Here is a 17,437-nt window from a genome sequence, read left to right as displayed (position 1 = left end):
GTGCCAGCTGTCTGAATGGGGTCGTGGGGCTCAGCAGAGCCTCTTTGAAGGGCAGGCTGCATCAGTATTTGAAAGGGGTCATTCAGTTCCTGGCAGATGACAGTCAGGTCAGTGTTTCTACATCTTACATCTTTGGTCTGTTACTCTCTTGCTCCATCACTGGCTTTTCTTCTTGCACTTTTACCTCAAGGGCTTCCTTCTGTTGATGATACATGCCAGCCAAACTCAATTTTGTATCACAAATTAAATGCATAAGCCAGTCCTTGAAGCCAAGAAAGAGCCCTGATTCACCCCCACCAGTTTGCTGCTCTGATGAGTTCCTCTTCTCCCCAGCCCCACACTTGCACAGCACTCAGCACAAGGAGTCACTCCCTGTCAGGGCTGCTGCCTAGTGCCCCAACATCCTTATCAAACATCCTGTCCTCAAAGATGAGTCAGGTTTGCAACGAGGAAAAACAGACGCTAAGAATCAGATCCAGCCCAGTTTAAGAGGCCCAGAGCAGGGGCTGGGGCAACTATCCTGTCCCACTCCCAAGCACAGACAGCAGCAGCCTCTTTTCATTTTCATTGCAGGCAAGTTTTGTGCTTCTAATCAACATTTTCATTTGAAAGCCAATAGAGCTCAGCATCACAGAGCATGTAGGCACTTTTATCCTTAAATCCTGATGCTGATTTTAGCTTCTCTTTGTGTAATAAATGATCAAAGTCAAGAAGATCCACCACAGCCTAGTGAGTGCATGTGTTTTGTGGGTGGCTTTGTTTTGCTTTTGTCTCTCCGCAGGAGCGAGGAGGGGAAAATACACAAGCAGAGAAGCAATTTAAGTGCAAACCAAATGTAATGACTCTGCTCATGATGCTGCAACATTAACCCAAGCTGTAATTGCAAGCAGACTTCTTGATAGGATGTACTGTTTGTGTCTGAAAGCCATGATTTGACACAGGGGTTTTTCTTACCTTTGACAGGAGCACAATGAAGACAGGTGGATTTACACAAGAGCTCTTTTACTGTGATGCCAAGGCAGGTAAATAAAGGACAACATGCTTGAATACATCTACTCTCCAGACCACCAAAGTCTCAAAGTCCCATGGAACTTGCAGCAGAAGCTGCTAAGAGACTTGCCTCTTGAAGGCAGCAGTCTGAGAAACACATTTTTGACTGCCCAGTCAAACTCCTGTTAACACTTTAGAGATGTAGATAGGCTGCTGCTTAGTCTGCTCCAACATGACACACACTTGTGCTTTGTTGAAAGGGCTTATCTGGCTTGTCAGCAAGGTCACCAGAACAGGGATAGCCTCTGGGCAGACTTCACTGCTCAGCTGAGGCTGCTCAGCCTGCAAGAAGGAATAGCTCTGAAGTGGAAAAAGCAATGGTCAAGTTAGCAAAGAAAATAGCTGCTCTTCACAAGTCCAGGCACCCTGTTATTAATAAAACGTGTCAAGTGGGAAGGATAGCCTCAGGAAACTGCAGAAGAAGGTGTCAGAAGACCCAGGGAACAGAGAATGGGAGGTCTGAAGTAGAATTGCTATTGTGCTGTGCCAGGCTGGTGTAAAACACTACCTGTTCAAAGGTCCCTAGAGCAGATCTTACAAAATCAGTGGTCAGCATTTACCACCACTTAGCAAATAAGTTCTTCAAGCTTCTTTAATAAGACCATTTACTACTTCAGTTCCTCTTATTTTGAGAAAGAGGACAACTGTCTCAAGAACATATTCTGGAGGGGAAAATAAAAGTAGTCTTCAACAAGACCACCACAAGGTGCTCCTTTTCCAGGGCACGTGAAAGAAGACAGGAAGTCCAATCCCTTTCCCTGGTCATTTACACTCATCACCCCTCTGTTCAGCAACTGCTTCCATGCAGCCTGTGATCTGCATATATATGTATGGATTGGAAAGAAGATATCTTAAGTCTTAAAAAGCCAATGAGCCATTTACAGAGTCTTTCTTTGGCCACCAGTTCTTCCCCTCTCCCAAACTTATTTTTCTCTGCTCAGCTCTGACCACTAAACCAGTTGCCCTTTCACTCGCACGCCCCTGCACTCCTGGTTCATTTTCCAGCTGCCTTTGCTATTTTCCCTGATGTGCAATTGAACATTAAATGGATTGACAGGCAGAACATGTACTCACCCAACCACTTATTCCCAATCAATATTCATGTGCAATTGCTGTTAACAAGGAAGAGTTATGCACACACTTGGAAGGGAGGGTGGCCTCTTAAGTGATCACTTCATCTAAAGGTACGATTGATCTCTCCAGCATCTACCCTAACCAGAAATCAGAGTTTCCCCTGCCACACCTCCTTGTTTCTACAAGAGTAAGATCATAACCTGGGCACGGCAGGATCACATTTTAGTGAACACAGGTTACACCAGTGTTTCCTTACCCTGACTTGTACACTATTCCTAATGGTGCCAGTGGAAGCAATGATGGAAGTGCTAAACATCGTACAGAGCAGAAAGTAAATGGCAAAACTGATGCTTTACTCACTGGGCTTTGAAGCACATGGGCAGGATTCATTTTTAACACCTCTGCTGAAACAGTTTTAGCCTTGTTATATACAGAGGCACTAAAAGACATTGCCTGTTCTCAAACCTTCCAGGACACTTGAGGGTAAACAAAATTGAGATTTTTCTAAAGTGCTTTATGGCACTACACTTTTTAAAAACAAATAAAAATCATAATTATACCCCTACCCTGTTCTCACTCCTCGCTGGGCATCTATTTGATGCTCTGAACAAGCACCACGGGTCTAACTAACAGAATAAACCAAGGACTGATAATGAGGACTGCGCAGTTCAGTAGGGAGGAAAGCACAGACACAGTAACACATACTGATAGCTTCCTGATTTTGTGCTGTTTTGTTACAAAACTGAACCCAAGCTTTCAGAGAGAAAAATGCATAGAGAATTCTACCCAGAGATAATTTAACTTGCCTTATTGCAGCTGCAACTCTGCTTTTACTCACCCCTGAGCAAACTAAATTGCCATTACTAGCAGTTTTTAGGCAGGAAACTCCAGTATGCTAAAAAAACTTTCAACTCAGCAAGCTATTTCTGTTTGAAATCTGCTCTGCCTGTGAAGACTAACAAAGGGATTGCTTTTGTAGACATGTGCTTTATTTGCCATATGCCATTAAATGAGACAGTCAATCTAGCACGGATATTAATAGTAGCAAGTTTGGGCTATTCTAAGGCTCAAATATGAAGCTATTTTCCGTATTGACCTTAAACAAAAGATCATGGTTGCAAATAACCCTAACAACTAATCTAGGCTTGATCTGCAAGAGGGACAGAACTTGGAAACCAACTTGTGCATTGTACATGAAAGCACCTGCCCTTGGAAAACACACCAGAAAATGCTTCACATTCATGAGTTCCATCTGTCCTGGGGCAATACCTGCTCTTCAGCTCAGGGAAAGCAAGCCTATCCAAACAGGAGTTTCTTTTGTCTTGGGGTGTAATGAATACATGGGGGACGCACAAAAAGAAACGCTGTTCCAGTACTGCAACTCCTGATCTTGTGCTCCATCCCACAGGATCCCTTCTGTCCTCTCCTTCCTCCAGAACAAATACTAACCTAGCATGGACTGCTAAGCAGCACACAGATGCCAGAGCAGACCTAGCCCAGCTCAAAGCAATTCTCTACTTGCAGCAGCAGCTGCCGCCAAGGCTGCACAAAACTTCTCCTCATTAGTAAATACATAATAAAGCAGCCTCAAGGGGTAACTGGTATTCCATGAGCTGCCACCAACTTTCACTATCTTTTTCCTCTGGCCAGTTTCCACACTGCTCTAATACATGCCCAGATTGTTTTCTGATGCTCTTCTGTTGAGTTTGATAACTATGTGCTTTACTATGTGCTTTATTGCTGTTGCTTTTCTAGAAGAAATGATTACTCATTTCCCCAGAATAGCCTCAGATCCTTTGCCATTTCCATGCACTCACATTGTATCTGAAAGCTTGAAGCGGACATGCAAATGATTAGAACAATTCCAACAGAGAAGTCAAAACAGCGTCTCTTCTGGTGCTTGGGAGCACATGATTAATGAGAACTTCCTCCACTGGGAAAGGCTCTTGCAGTCTTTGGCCTCCAAAACTAGCAAGACTTTACCCACCAGAGCCTTACTATGAGCTCTGAGCAAAACAAACAGGAGGTGGATTTCAGAATATCTCATGCCTGTACGTTGCGTGCATACTGAACAGCCTGACTGCCAGCATTCTTTCTAGTCACCTTTCCACACCAATATATTCACATTCAAAAATAGAAGCTGAGTAGTGTAGCCTGTAGCATGGACCAAATCCCCTCAGAAAGCAACTCTCAATCCAGCCTCCGAGGGGAACTGCCCGAGTAAACAGCAGACAATTGGTCCCTGTAGATATTACACCGCATAAGAACTGATGCAAGCAGGGACTGGGGGTGCATCTGCTCCCGCTGATCCATCTACACCTGCATATACACACTTACTGGAGAAAGTTTTCTTTGTGCAAGTAATGATGAAGCATGGGAGGCAGGGAGGCTTTCTGAGCTGCCCAAGACACGTTCTGCACACAATCAGAGCCTGCTGACTTCAACCAGACCCCGCACACGGCTGCATCTGAGTCATCTGGATTTTGTGCTTATGAGTACAAAACCACTTGCTGTGACCCAGATGGAATTAACAGAGTATTCTCCTTATTTCTAATAGTTAGATCATCCTTTTTTAACTCCAGCAAAGATGACTTGCAGACTAAGCCTCTTGGGGATCAAGGCAGTTGTTTTGTTTGTACAGCATTAGCACAGCAGGATCCCAGGCCACAAATGGCCTCCAAGGCTACCTCTACGCTGTTGTATGAGCTCCAACCTCAATTCTTCATTTAAGCCCAAACTTCCCAACTATCAACACCGCCTACACAGAGGTTCATACTCTGGCCTAGTCAGGAACATGAAGTGAGCTCACACCTCGTGTAGAGACCAGCTCAGGCTTGAGCTATGCTCCATAAACAGTACAGATGCAGCAGTTTTGAGCTCTTTCCTCTAACAAGGACCATGCTGCCCCAATTAGCGATTGAGCTCACCACCCCTTTCAAGCAGACTTAGCATGTTCCCCGCCACCCCCAGTTTCCAATTCTCCATGTATTTAGTTTTCAAATTTTACATGATATATTTTGCCTGTGGCACAGTAGATCATTTACCCTTCTCCCCCATTAGCCCTCTCTGTTTAATTACAGTTTAATGTGAATTGATCTTCACATTAATGAGCCTGTAAAGAAGATTGATTTTCTTCAAGAGACTTTTATGCTCAGTTTGGCAGCAGAGTAGTCCTATTGATTTCACTCTCCCCAGTAAATATGCCGCAGAGTGTCACTGCATCCTCTGTGAATCAGCTAATCCTATTTCACACTCTTTTGCTTCAAAAATCCCTATTCTGACTTCCTTGTTATCTGTGCTTATTCAGAGCAAGATCATGGGGCCAAAGCATCTCAAGTAGCTTTGACTGTTGCTAACATACAGCTGACTGCCGTGGGTCACTATCCCCTTTGTTCCTAAATGGTTGGGGGCTTAAAAGACTTAAGAGTGAAAGAAACTAATGTTATTTTTAAGTGTTTAATCTGTTAACTTCCTTAATTCCCAGTCAGCTAAGGGTGCAGCACAGTGTGCTCTGTTTACCACGCTTGCTTCAGAGGTCTAGTTAGCAAGCTCTCCACTGAGCTCTACAGTTGTGGAACAGCCTGTGTTGGCATGCCTACATCTAATGCTGACTGAATCAGGCTGGCCACCTTGGAGCCAGGGCAGAGGACAAGGATCCACCACTGTTATCCCATGCAGACATCCCAAATGCCCCTCAGGATGCATTGACCCATATGCAGGTCAATGAAGCAGTGGCACATCAGCCCCAGAGTAAGGGCTGAGCTTGTGCCTACACAGAAACAGCAACGTGGAGCTGACTGCAGCTCAGGTCCTCCTCTTACCCTGCATGCTAGCAAGGCTAAGAGACTCTCCACACAAGTTATTGAGGAACTGGATACAAACTCACTCAGTTCTGCTATAAATAAATGGTTTCTTCCATCTTCCCCTTCCCCACTGCAGCAGGTAACAGCCTCCTCAAGAACCTAAAGAGTTAACGCGCTTGAGTTGCAGGAGAAGGGAACATTGGGAAGGGAAATCCTCAGCCAAGAGCATGTCAGTGAAAACATCCTGCCATCAACTCCCAAATGTCCAAGTCTAGGAACTGTAGCTAAATTACAAATGCTGTGGGAATTTCAGGCAAGATTCTCCTCTCAGCTACTCCGATGTAATTTCGGAATGAATCCAGACTCGGTCTCTCCCCCTCCCAGCTGAATTTCCTGGCTTTTGTTTGCACTAACAGATGTTTGCATTTAATGTCTGTCTTTATTTGGTAACCCGTACATAAGATTATTTTTCCCTTCTGTTCTATTAAAAGCCTTATCAAGTCCCTTATGTTTGCTCTTGTCAAGATGAACAACTTTGGCAGTATTTTCAATGTGCAAGAGAAACAAACCGACTCTTCAAGGAATAATTAAGCTGAACTAAACTTCACGGCAGTATAATAGGGCATAGCATGTTTCATACATATGTCTGCATCCATCTGCAGCCTGAAACACCCAAAGATTTGTAAAGAACCTTGAGAACTGTCTCTCCAACAGATTCCCACGTGCTTACATACATACATAACTGGCCCATGGTCCACACGTATGTGGGGGTCAAGTTTGGGGTGATGGGAGACAGGTATGGCAAACCCCAAAACAGCAATCAAGCTCATTGAAATAAACCTTCTTGGAAAAGGAGATGAAGTCTCTTCCCTGCTTTATGAAGAGTAGGAGACGAAGTAACTCATTCAAAGGGGTTGTTTTGAGTGACAAATATACAACTCTTGCTCTTATAATACATTCACAGCCCTTTGGAAATACTTAACCACATGCAATATACAAGACCTACTTCAGAGGTTTGTGAGGTAAACACACTTCACACATTTCTAAACACTGAGGAAAAAAAAAGAGGAAATGTATTTATTTTTCTTTAGCAGTAAGAATACACTGTAACGCTATATACTTAAACATAAACCAGTTTCTCAGTACACAGTCTTCATTATGAGTCTTCACCCTGGGTTTGGTTTGGCAGCCTCCCCAATTATTACTTCACAGATTTGAAGGCCAGAAGAAACCAATATGACCATATAATCTGATTCTTTACATCACACGAGGCCAAAGAACTTTACCCAACAATTTGCGTATCAAGCCCATTAACCCAGAGTTGAACTAAAGGACCATCTTTTAAGAAGCCATCCAATTGATTTAAAGACTCCCAAGGATGTAGAAAGCTTCACTTCCTCAGCAAATCATTCCAATGCGAGTCAGTCAGCAGCATCGATTAAAGCAGGTACTTTAAAACAGCTCTCAGATTATTTTTACCTCTGATAAAAATTAAAAGGAAATGCAAGGGGGGGAAGTGGCATTCTCTGAACCAAGCTAAACAAAGAGATCCTTCTTGCAGAGGTATGACAGCAGCATTACAAATCCCACTATCAGAGTTATTTATGTGTAGCAGCTGAGGAGAGCAATACAGATTTCTGGAAAGTGATACTAAGCAGGTTCTGTTTAGAATACCGTCCTTTTATCATTTGGCTTTGTACCTTCCCCTTCCTTCTGCACCACTCTGAAATTTCAGAGGAGCTGTAAATCTCCTGCCTTCCACCAGTCATTATTCCTCCTTTCCAAACTGCTTACTTCATTTCAGGAATAAAAACCCCAAAGCTCCAGCAATTTGGTCCTTTGCCAATAGCTAAATTAATAGCAAAAATAACAACAGGGGCTTATGAAACTCAGATCATTTATAGACTTCGTGAGAAACAAAAGCCGATTTGGGGGGCCTAAAACTATATCCTGGATGGTAAACTGCATGCAAGCTATTCCACCCATAAATCAGATTTCTGGAGTTGTTTTTGAATCCCAGTGCATAACACACTGGGTTATGCCACAGCCTGGTAAGCTCAGTTCAAGTGGCAGGCAGACGGCCTCTCAGGGCATCATGCCTTCAACAAGAGAACATGCTTGGAGGGAGTTACCACCCTGCTCTGCAGCCAGCAGCCCCCAGATCACGCATCCAGGCTTCACATGTGGCCACGCAAGCAGGGAGAGGCAGCAGCAGGAGGCAGGAATCAAACACGACGGTTTCACACCAACTGCACGCGACTTATTTGACAGGTCTGATAAGTGCTGAGACACAAGCCACCCCTCCACCCAGGAGGTGAAGTGGTTACTTATGCATTTAATAGAAACAACACTTGCTAGATCCAGCGCTGGTGATAGCAGAGAAGCACTCTGGCTCTTCACGAGCTCTGCAAGAACACTGTATACCCAAGAACCAGATGAAAGGAACCGTATCTCAAACAAAAGTTCAACTCACTTCACGCCAGGAGTGAGATATGGACACCGATGTGAAGCTAAGATCCTTAAACTGAATTAAGTCAGTGAGGGAGTTTGTCTGCTTTACATATTTTAACATTGCCTAATGGAAGAGCAGGAACAGTGCCAGTTTCACCCAATTTTATCCTTCATTTAAGTAATAGGAATGTACTTTTAGTCAACAGATCAAGGTTGCCCCAGAGTAAATCAGAGCCTTTTAAGCATGAGAGGCCAATCACCTCATGGTATGGACATGGGCATCTTCCGCTACAAGAAGGAAATCCATGGCAAATACGACACTGCAAGGCCATGCACACTGGAAGCCATCACTTGAACTGCCCAAGCACTTTGCTGGAGTCCGTATTACCTATAACCACTTCCCCTTCCCAGGAACTTGGGAGGTATCATGTATACCTCAGCAAAATTCCTTCTCTGTGTGCACTACACATGCAGACACATGCAAAAATAATTCTAGAAATCCACATTCTTAAGGTACTAAGTAGTTTGATACTATAATGTCCTTATTCCCTTCCGCAGCATCCTTAAGAACCTCAGTGGCAGATACACAAGGGCTCTCGGGTGTCTAACACCTTGTGGGCACCTAAACTACTAAAGAGTTAGGAACTTCAAAGCTTCTGCAGACCTACCCTTACAATCACCAATCACTCTCTCAAAAGGAGGAAAAAAAAAGAAGTTGAAAGAGACCATAAAAATGGGTCTGGAATGAGTTCCCTAAAGGATTAAGATGTGAATGGTCTCTGGCTTTAAGAGAAAAGATCAGAACAGTGCCAGGAAAAAAAACCCCACAACAGTAAAATTATATACTCATTTAACAGCACAAATATGACATAATGGTTGAAACTCAAAGGCAGATGAGAAACAAGTAATTTTACTCAATATGCAACTAACCTGTAGAGTTTACTGACACAGCTTATTGACATACGTTACCAGCGACCATAAGCACGTAACCATCATCATCAATTGAGCCCAATCTCACACAAGTCACACAATTCTAGATGTTCCTTCATTAAGGTGCCCACAAGCCTGATAGTGAAATCTGAAGAGTCAGCAGAAGCAGGTATGACACACACAGAACTCTCCATCAGTGGCAGCTAAACCTACCCCATAAACAACCCAAAGCCAAAAGAGCAGCAGTGACTTACAGGTGGAGGGATCGGACGCTGGAAGCAGCAGGTCCCAGAGAGGGAATGGCGGTCAGCTCGTTGTTGTCCAGTCGCCTGCAACAAACACAAGGTAGTTGTTGAAGCAAGCAGTCTACAACCAAGTACGCAGGAGGATGGCTTCAGCACTTCCTTATCCAACCCCCCTCGACTCCCCAGGAATGCTGATGTTTTGGTATCAAGGGCTTTGTCTGAATCTCCCTGATGGTCCCACTTCATCTTCCAAACGCAACCGTTCAATGAAGGAGAAGCATCATAACTGGTCCCACAGGATCTTCCTTACAAAAAGTAAGGATTTTTATCCCCCCTTGCACCCATTCCCTTAAGCAAAGCCACCAAGGAAGGTCCTATGCCACTCCAGCTCGAGTTTCCACAGTCATCACGGAGCCCAGCCTGAGATAAGAGACTATTTGCACCCATGGCCATCCTCAGGACAAGAAGTTTAACTCCCTCTGCACACAACAGCCTCCACTTGCCCCTCCATGCCAGGCTGCAGTGCCATTGCGGTGGGGAACGGCAGCCTCAGTCCTTCTCCCCACGCCAGATCCCACAAGGGCAGCCCCACAAAGCCACAGACACACAAAACCCACTGTGGGCACAGCAATGCCACCAAATGCAGGTGACCTGCTCCAGCCAGCGAGCACCATGCAGGCCCCCCGGGGCTAATGGCAATTGCAGACAGAGCCTGCTGCTGGAAACTGTGGTATAAGAATGTCCCCTTCAATGGCCTAATGTTTGAAGTGTTTTTCTGACTGAAAACAGATCCTTGCCATGTGACCGGCTCTTCCTCAGTTTAAAGAGCCCTTGTTTGTATGGTGAATTAGTCAATTAATTACTGTAACAGTCGCTTGTCTGGCTGCTTGAGAATTACCTAATTTCTCAGCCATCTTGCTCCCCACCGCCACATGCCGAAGTGATTAAAGCCCAGCCCCTGCCAGGCTGAGCCGGGCAGCCCACGGTGGCTCCACAGGACCCCAAACACCTCTGATCACTGACTGCTTGAAGCAGAGCCTCGCTGGGTCTCCCAACACTGCCTGGCTTTAAACCATTCCCCTTCTGCAGGGGCTTTTGGATAGATTGCCATTGGGTGCAAGAAGCAGAGCATCCCCATAGCAGGCAGGGGACCACAGCACAGCTAAGCCATAGGCACGAGTTGGGGCAATCCTAGATTATGGTGATTCTTTATTTCTGGCCTTTAAAACTCTTTTTGGAAGGTGGGAGAGGGCAGCGGTACATCCATCCCAGAACTTCCTTCTGACTCCTCCGAGAGCAGGCAAGAGATTTGATTTCATGAGGAGTCCCAAGCACTGCTGGGATAAAAGCTCTCCTCGGGCTCGGCTCTACCTCTGACATTATACCCATAGCTTAAAATGTAAGGGGGGGGGAAAAAAAGCCAGATGCATTGCAATTCAGCAAGGAGCTCCACTTTGCGACTAAAAGCTCATTGTTGCTCGTATTATGGCAAGGTCTAGAGCTTTCAAAGGGACAAAGCCAGCTGCAAAGAGCATTATATTGTTTATATTTGTACCATGTTTTCATTAACATCCGACTGAGCATCTTTTGACATAGCATGGGAAAAGGATAGTTAGGCCCACCGTCCCCTAGCCTGGGTCAGCTCTGGTTAAGCAGCTTCAACACCACCCAGCATCCAAATGGTCAAACCCTCCTCTGACATAAGTGTGATTTTCATCTATCAGCCTCCTGTCAGGCCAGAAGTCAGTCAGAAGTGGTTCTCCCACCTCATTTTCTCTCTTCATTCACAGGCACCAGGTGCCAAACGCAGAGATGACAGCAAGCTCAGTATTTGCATTGATTTCCATCTCATCTTATCCTTCTCCCTTATAAAGGAACAAAAAGGGGAGAGCAGCAAAAAAAGCCCCAAACCAGAACAGCCAGGCTCAACAAACTTAAACTTTCAGCCTCCTTTCTCCTCCCCATCCCTCCCCTTTGACGACACAAACCCGCTGCCTTTGGATGCTGAGGCAGAGGAGGAGGGGGGGCCAACCATATAAAATATTTACGGTCCAGTTGCCAGGCTGGTGTCAAGCTGAAATGGAGCCTGCTCAAAAATAGCACAGCTCTCCAGAGCTTTCAGTGAAAGGCACTTTAGCAAATAAAAGGTGAGTTGTTTGGGGAGGAATTTCAGCACAGTTACTACTTCTCTGTTACAAATGAGCTTGGAAAACCTGAGAGGCCTGCAGCCATCACTTTCATGGATCCCATGATCCATATGACCTGAAGAAACCCCACAAAGGACCACAGGGTCTACCTCCAAGCAGCACCCTCCATCCCACCTTTTCAACCAAGGATGGACAGACCCCAGGGGGTTGTCATTAGAGGGAGCATTGGAGTCCTGAAGGAAAGTAATGTCCCACCCCAGCCCCTACCACCTGAGCCCCTATCAGCACAAAGCTACTTATTTCAGAGCATGTGGGTTTCGTATCACTTTAAGCACTAAATTTCATCCCATGGACTTACACATTTAAGGGGAAAAAGCTTCTCAAGCCTTCCCCCCACCCATGGAAAGGGAAAAATGTAGGTAAATACAGCAATAACTTTATTACAATCTCAGGGAAGCAAAACAGAGCACTCAAGTGATGAAGTTTAAACCTTTTGGTCTGTATTTTCTTAAAATCAAGGGAAAACGAAAGGTTTTCAAAATATATTACACTAATTATTCACATGCAGAGACAGAGAGAACTTTAAGCCTTATCTATAACGCGCAGGCACCACAGGCACCGTGTTGGAAGCATCATGGGAGGTTTCAAATCTTATCAATGCATTTATTATTTGGGGCAATCTCTTCCCCTGAGGGTGACTTGGTTTGCCCAGCACAGTGCGCACAGCAAAACACCAACTTGCTCTCAGGACATGCCACAGCATGATGTGTATTTCATGACTGTTTGTAAAGTGCTTAATAAAAAAAACACTCTCAGAAAGGAGATGCTCGGGCAGTACAGATGTGGTTCTCTTTGTGAAATGCAGTTTATTTCAGTGGTCTGTGGTTTAGCTGTTATTCAAAAGCAACCAAGATTGGTAGATAGGGCTTTTAATAGAGCTTCTCCCTCACACTTTCCAGAGCCTGCCTTCCAGGCTCTGCTCCAGACCTCTGCCTCCCTCCCAGTCTCCCATTTCTGACTGCTCCCTTTTCCCTCCTACTCACTCCTCTGCTCTCTCCCTTCTACCTAACCCTGACGCAGCAAGCAGCTCTTATCTGCACCATTACTCTGCAGGCTGCACCACTTAACCTACCCCAAACCCTTCTTTTAGCAGCTGACTGTTCCATGCAGGGCTTGTCCTGCTCTCAACACGTGCAGCACTTTGCACAGGGAGCTCCCTGCCTAAGGAATCAGAACCCCCACACATTTCCCAGCCCCACGCTCCCTGAAGTCACATGCCTTCAGGCATTTCCACAAATAAAAGCTATTGCTAAGCCACGATCATGTTAGGATAATTCTAAAGTCTCATGGGATCAAGGCTGCAATTCTCTTCTTTAAGCACAGAGTAATTTAAGGCTTTCCACTGTTTAAAGCTGAGAAAACAGATGCTATAGGCAGGGTTTCGCTGACCTGCATCACTTTCTCTCCCCTCCCTGACTGCTCTTTCGATGAACTGATTTTCAGAGCATTGTAGTCACTCCTCACTTGATCATGATCCCTAGCAAGCTCTCTACTATTAGTGTAAGCAGGGGAGCCAGGGGCAAGATGCTACAATAATCCCCATGGTCCAAATCCTGCACGCACCAGTCAGGCAGAACTCCTGCCACAGCAAACCCTTTTGCCTATTTGAGAATTGCAGGATCTGGCCCCTCCACGAGCCTCACAGCCAACACTTTAATGAAAACAGACAGAGGACAAGAGAAAATGCATGATATACACAGAGCACAGTATTGTTTCAGAAAGGAAACGTTTTTTCAGTTTCCCATGAAGCATCAGTAGCTCTTCAAACAGAGCCCAAACCTCAAGTATGCCAACGATTCACCATTCAAACACGAGCTCATTACCTCAACCCACCACTTGCAATTTCAGTCACTTTCGGTTTTCAAACCCCAAAATCAGAGCTCCAGGAATCACTGACAAGCACAGCTCCTCTGCAAGTGGTGCTGAGCAAAGATCAAGGGCCAGAAAATCCTGTGATTCCCTAAACAAGGTCTCTTTATCAGCAAGGAGGGTCTGGCACAGCCACACAGACCATCACCAGCTCCTTCTCTTCCCCCAGCGAAGCAGAAGACAGCTCTGTTGTTTTAGCCTCACCGAGCAGGCTTCAAACAGAACTTGTTCTGGTTCCAAAAAGGAGCACAAATGTCAGAGAGGAGACACAGTTAAGTGCTTTGTTATCCACTACACTACACCTTTGTTTCCTAGGAGATTTGGGTTAGGTTGGCATCAGGTATCACAATCCAGGCTGTTCTGCCTTGCTTCAGGGTTATCCTTTCAGCAAGGAGCTTTGTGTGTATGTTCAGGTGTGTTAGCTGAGCATTGCACAAGACTGACGGAGGCAAACTCCAATGATTTCCAGTAACAGCCATGCTGTTTCAACTGGGGTGTTGTGTTCTGCTAACTGTTTAGTTTAGAAAAGCCCAGCACAGGTACAACGTGGCGTAAATAAAACTCCACACCAAGCCAGATCTGCTCGTTCAAGTTAACTAAAGGAAGGCAGTGCCTTAGGAAATTAGATATAATTTCCTCCTGGCACACAAAGTGCCCTGGCAAAACACAGTCTTAAATGATTTGAAAGAATACTTACACTTCCTCCAGGTTCGACAGCTCTGCAAAGGCAGAAGGGTCAATCTCCGTCAACTTGTTGTAGCTCAGGTTTCTGTTAAAATAAGAGACAGTGGGATCAGCACAGTGCAGTTACCATGCTCAGAAAAACACAGTCTTAATTATTCTGGATTGCACTGGGAGGGTGGGGTTTGATTTGTTTTAAACAAGAGCACTTAAACATGGCAGGGCGGCACTTTCCTGTTCAATACACGAATGAGTTAAGTTCCGTGATCAGAATGTTATCTAGCTCTCCCTAAGCTTTTTCCTCTCTTGCATTAGTGTGGTTTTAATTTGTCTTTATATTGCACAATTACATTTATTATTCTTCTATTGGTTATTCACAACCACAAGACTAATCACAGATGAATAGGATATTTCCTGACAAATTAGAGTCTGAACTGAAGCAATCAGCAAACCTTCTGCTAAATATTTTATAGCTCTATTCACACAGAGTAATTTCACAGACCACTGCGTTACATACAAAATAAATACACACAGGTATGGACACTTACTAAGTATAAACACAAAATATATTCCACGTTTTCTACCCAGATAGTATTATTATTATATCACTACATGATTTTTTAATCAGTGATTACAGCTACTCATGTAGCAGTACACACTTTGGTCCTCAACAGTGCCAACCAACTGACAGTCCAAATCTAGATCATATTATAGCACTTCACCGATGGATGGCAAATAGGTTGCTGTATTAATCTGAAAACAGCCTGGTGGGAGAGCAGAACTGCCTCGCAGGACATCCCTGTTTGGAAACACAGCCAGAGCTCAATGTGCCTCTGGAAGAAATGCACTGCAAGGATTGTTAGGGACAGCAAACACAAAATAATGCAAAGAAAGAACCAACTCATAGAATCCCAGACTGGTTTGGGTTGGAAGGGATCTTCAAGATCATCCAGTTCCAACCCCCTGCCATGGGCAGGGACACCTTCCACTAGAGCAGGTTGCTCCAAGCCCCTGTGTCCAACCTGGCCTTGAACACTGCCAGGGATGGGGCAGCCACAGCTTCTCTGGGCACCCTGTGCCAGCGCCTCAGCACCCTCACAGGGAAGAACTTCTTCCTAATATCTAATCTAAATCTCCCCTCTCTCACCTTAAGGCCATTCCCTCTTGTCCTGTCCCTACAGGCCATTGTCAAAAGATCCTCTCTAGATTTCTTCTTGTCCCCTTTAGGCAGTAGGAGCTGCTCTAAGGTCTCCCTGGAGCCTTCTCTTCTCCAGGCTGAACTAAGCCCAACTCTCTCAGCCTGTCTCTACGGGAGATGTGCTTCAGCCTGCTGCCCATCTTTATGGCCCTCCTCTGGACTCACTCTAACCGGTCCACATCCTTCTGATGTTGGGGGCCCCAGAGCTGGACTTCAAAAACCACAAGAGCTTTGCCATGCTCTGCTGTAGCATCATACAGTGCAACCGCAGAGTCTCCCCGCCACGATACGCACTATCAGCACACCACACACGACAGGTCAAACCTGCAGCTACGGGCTTACCAGGAGAGCACAGATCAATTAAAACCAAGTGACTAATGATGCAGAAAGTAACAAATGGCCTAATTAACATGATGCATGCAGAGTTGCATGTTCCTGTGAGCGTGTAATCTAAAGAGGGAGGGGGCAAATTGATGGGCGGTAGCAGAAAAGCAACCACAGTTAGTTGTAAGGAAATTGTGAGGGGGACCTACTTTCATTTCACCTTGCTCCACACCCTGCTCCAGGATATTATCCTGGGTAAAATTCAACCCTCCTGTCTCCTCTGCAGGGAGGTTACACCCTCTTACTGCACCTCTGAACACAACCCAAAAGATTCATGGCTTGATTTTAGATAAGCCCTCAAACACTCAGCTGCTTATTCAAACCACCAAGCCAGTCTGACTAGAAAACTGGCCAATCTTCCCTGTGCTGTGTGTTTTGTGTTGTTTTAAAGATGTGCCCACAAAGCCCAAGCAGGTCTGGAGCCCACACAGGTAAACAGGACCTAAGTCACCAGGCACCTACTGAACTTCTACCCATGGTACAGGTCCCCAGAGCCAAAGGACACAAAAAAAGGGCAGCTGCAAGAAGAGCAGAGATGAAGATCTCCTGTTTGAACTGCTTGTGCTAACCTGCTGCACTTCATGGTACTGCAAAGAGAAATCCATCCCCACAGCAACCTTACAAACACCACGACTTGGAAGACCACAAAGCTTACCAATTTTGCATGATGAGCAGGAAGCAATAAACACCTCTTTCAAGCTAAAAAGCAGTTATTGATCACCTGCCCTCCTATAACGCACTTATGGGAAGTCCTCAAAGCGTCCCCTGCACGTGGGAACCATTTGATAGTTCTCATGCACACGCCGTTCCCCATCATCTCAGAGCAGCCAGCTCTGAAGGCGGCTCCTTGCATCTTGCCTGACATGTTCGATTTGATGCCAATACCTGCTGTGAAAGAAGGCTCCGAAAATCAACAACACAGGCTGGCTCTTTGCAGAACCTAGACCTGAAGCTACACAGGACTGTAAAACCTAACCAAGCATCTAGTTTTAAAATATGCTGTCCTGTAAGCCCCTACTGTCTTTTAAAAGACTCTAGAGACCTTTAAATCAATACCAGCCTACAGCTGATATCCATTTCACTGTGAACTCAAAGGCATTTATCTAACTAAAAGTCAAACTGCAGCTTAAACTCGGAGTGCATTTGAAAGCCAAGTCCATATTCATAGCACAATTATGAATTAAAGTGCAATTTGCCCACAGATTACATTACTATTTCTTTTTTAAACCACACAGCAAGATCAGGTCGGAGCTTGTCCCTGCCTGATGTACAGACAAAAAGAGAAAACACAACAGGTAATGTCCTATAGGCTCAAGACAATAAAGCTGACACAGAAATACTAGTGACAAACTGTAAGGGGGAAATACAGCCACAGACATGACCGAGCATGAGACCATCTGTTTTCATGTATTTCTATACATTCTATTGCTGCAGATCTTTGCATTTCTTAAGGTAACATATTTATCCTTTAAACATTCCTTTGCAATAAGCTAAGAGGCTATTTTACAAATCAAGCACTGAGAATCACAGGCACCAAACTAGCAT

The 17,437-nt window shown here is 45.0% G+C and overlaps 1 protein-coding gene across 3 annotated transcripts in view; it reads right to left on the bottom strand.

The window, feature by feature from the left end:
• LRIG1 (leucine rich repeats and immunoglobulin like domains 1) overlaps window positions 1–17,437 on the bottom strand; it is a 91,310-nt gene that overhangs the window by 40,451 nt on the left and 33,422 nt on the right. For all 3 annotated transcript variants that reach the window (XM_030501903.1, XM_030501905.1, XM_032920216.1), the window contains 2 exons: window positions 14,327–14,398; window positions 9,563–9,637 (listed from right to left, as the gene is read on the bottom strand). In XM_030501903.1, coding sequence (XP_030357763.1) covers window positions 9,563–9,637; window positions 14,327–14,398 — 147 coding nt within the window. The remainder of the gene's footprint in view (window positions 1–9,562; window positions 9,638–14,326; window positions 14,399–17,437) is intronic.

This window comes from Strigops habroptila, chromosome 11, assembly GCF_004027225.2.
Source record: "Strigops habroptila isolate Jane chromosome 11, bStrHab1.2.pri, whole genome shotgun sequence".
NCBI classification, from domain to species: domain Eukaryota; kingdom Metazoa; phylum Chordata; class Aves; order Psittaciformes; family Psittacidae; genus Strigops; species Strigops habroptila.
This window is presented reverse-complemented; position numbering and strand designations above follow the sequence as displayed.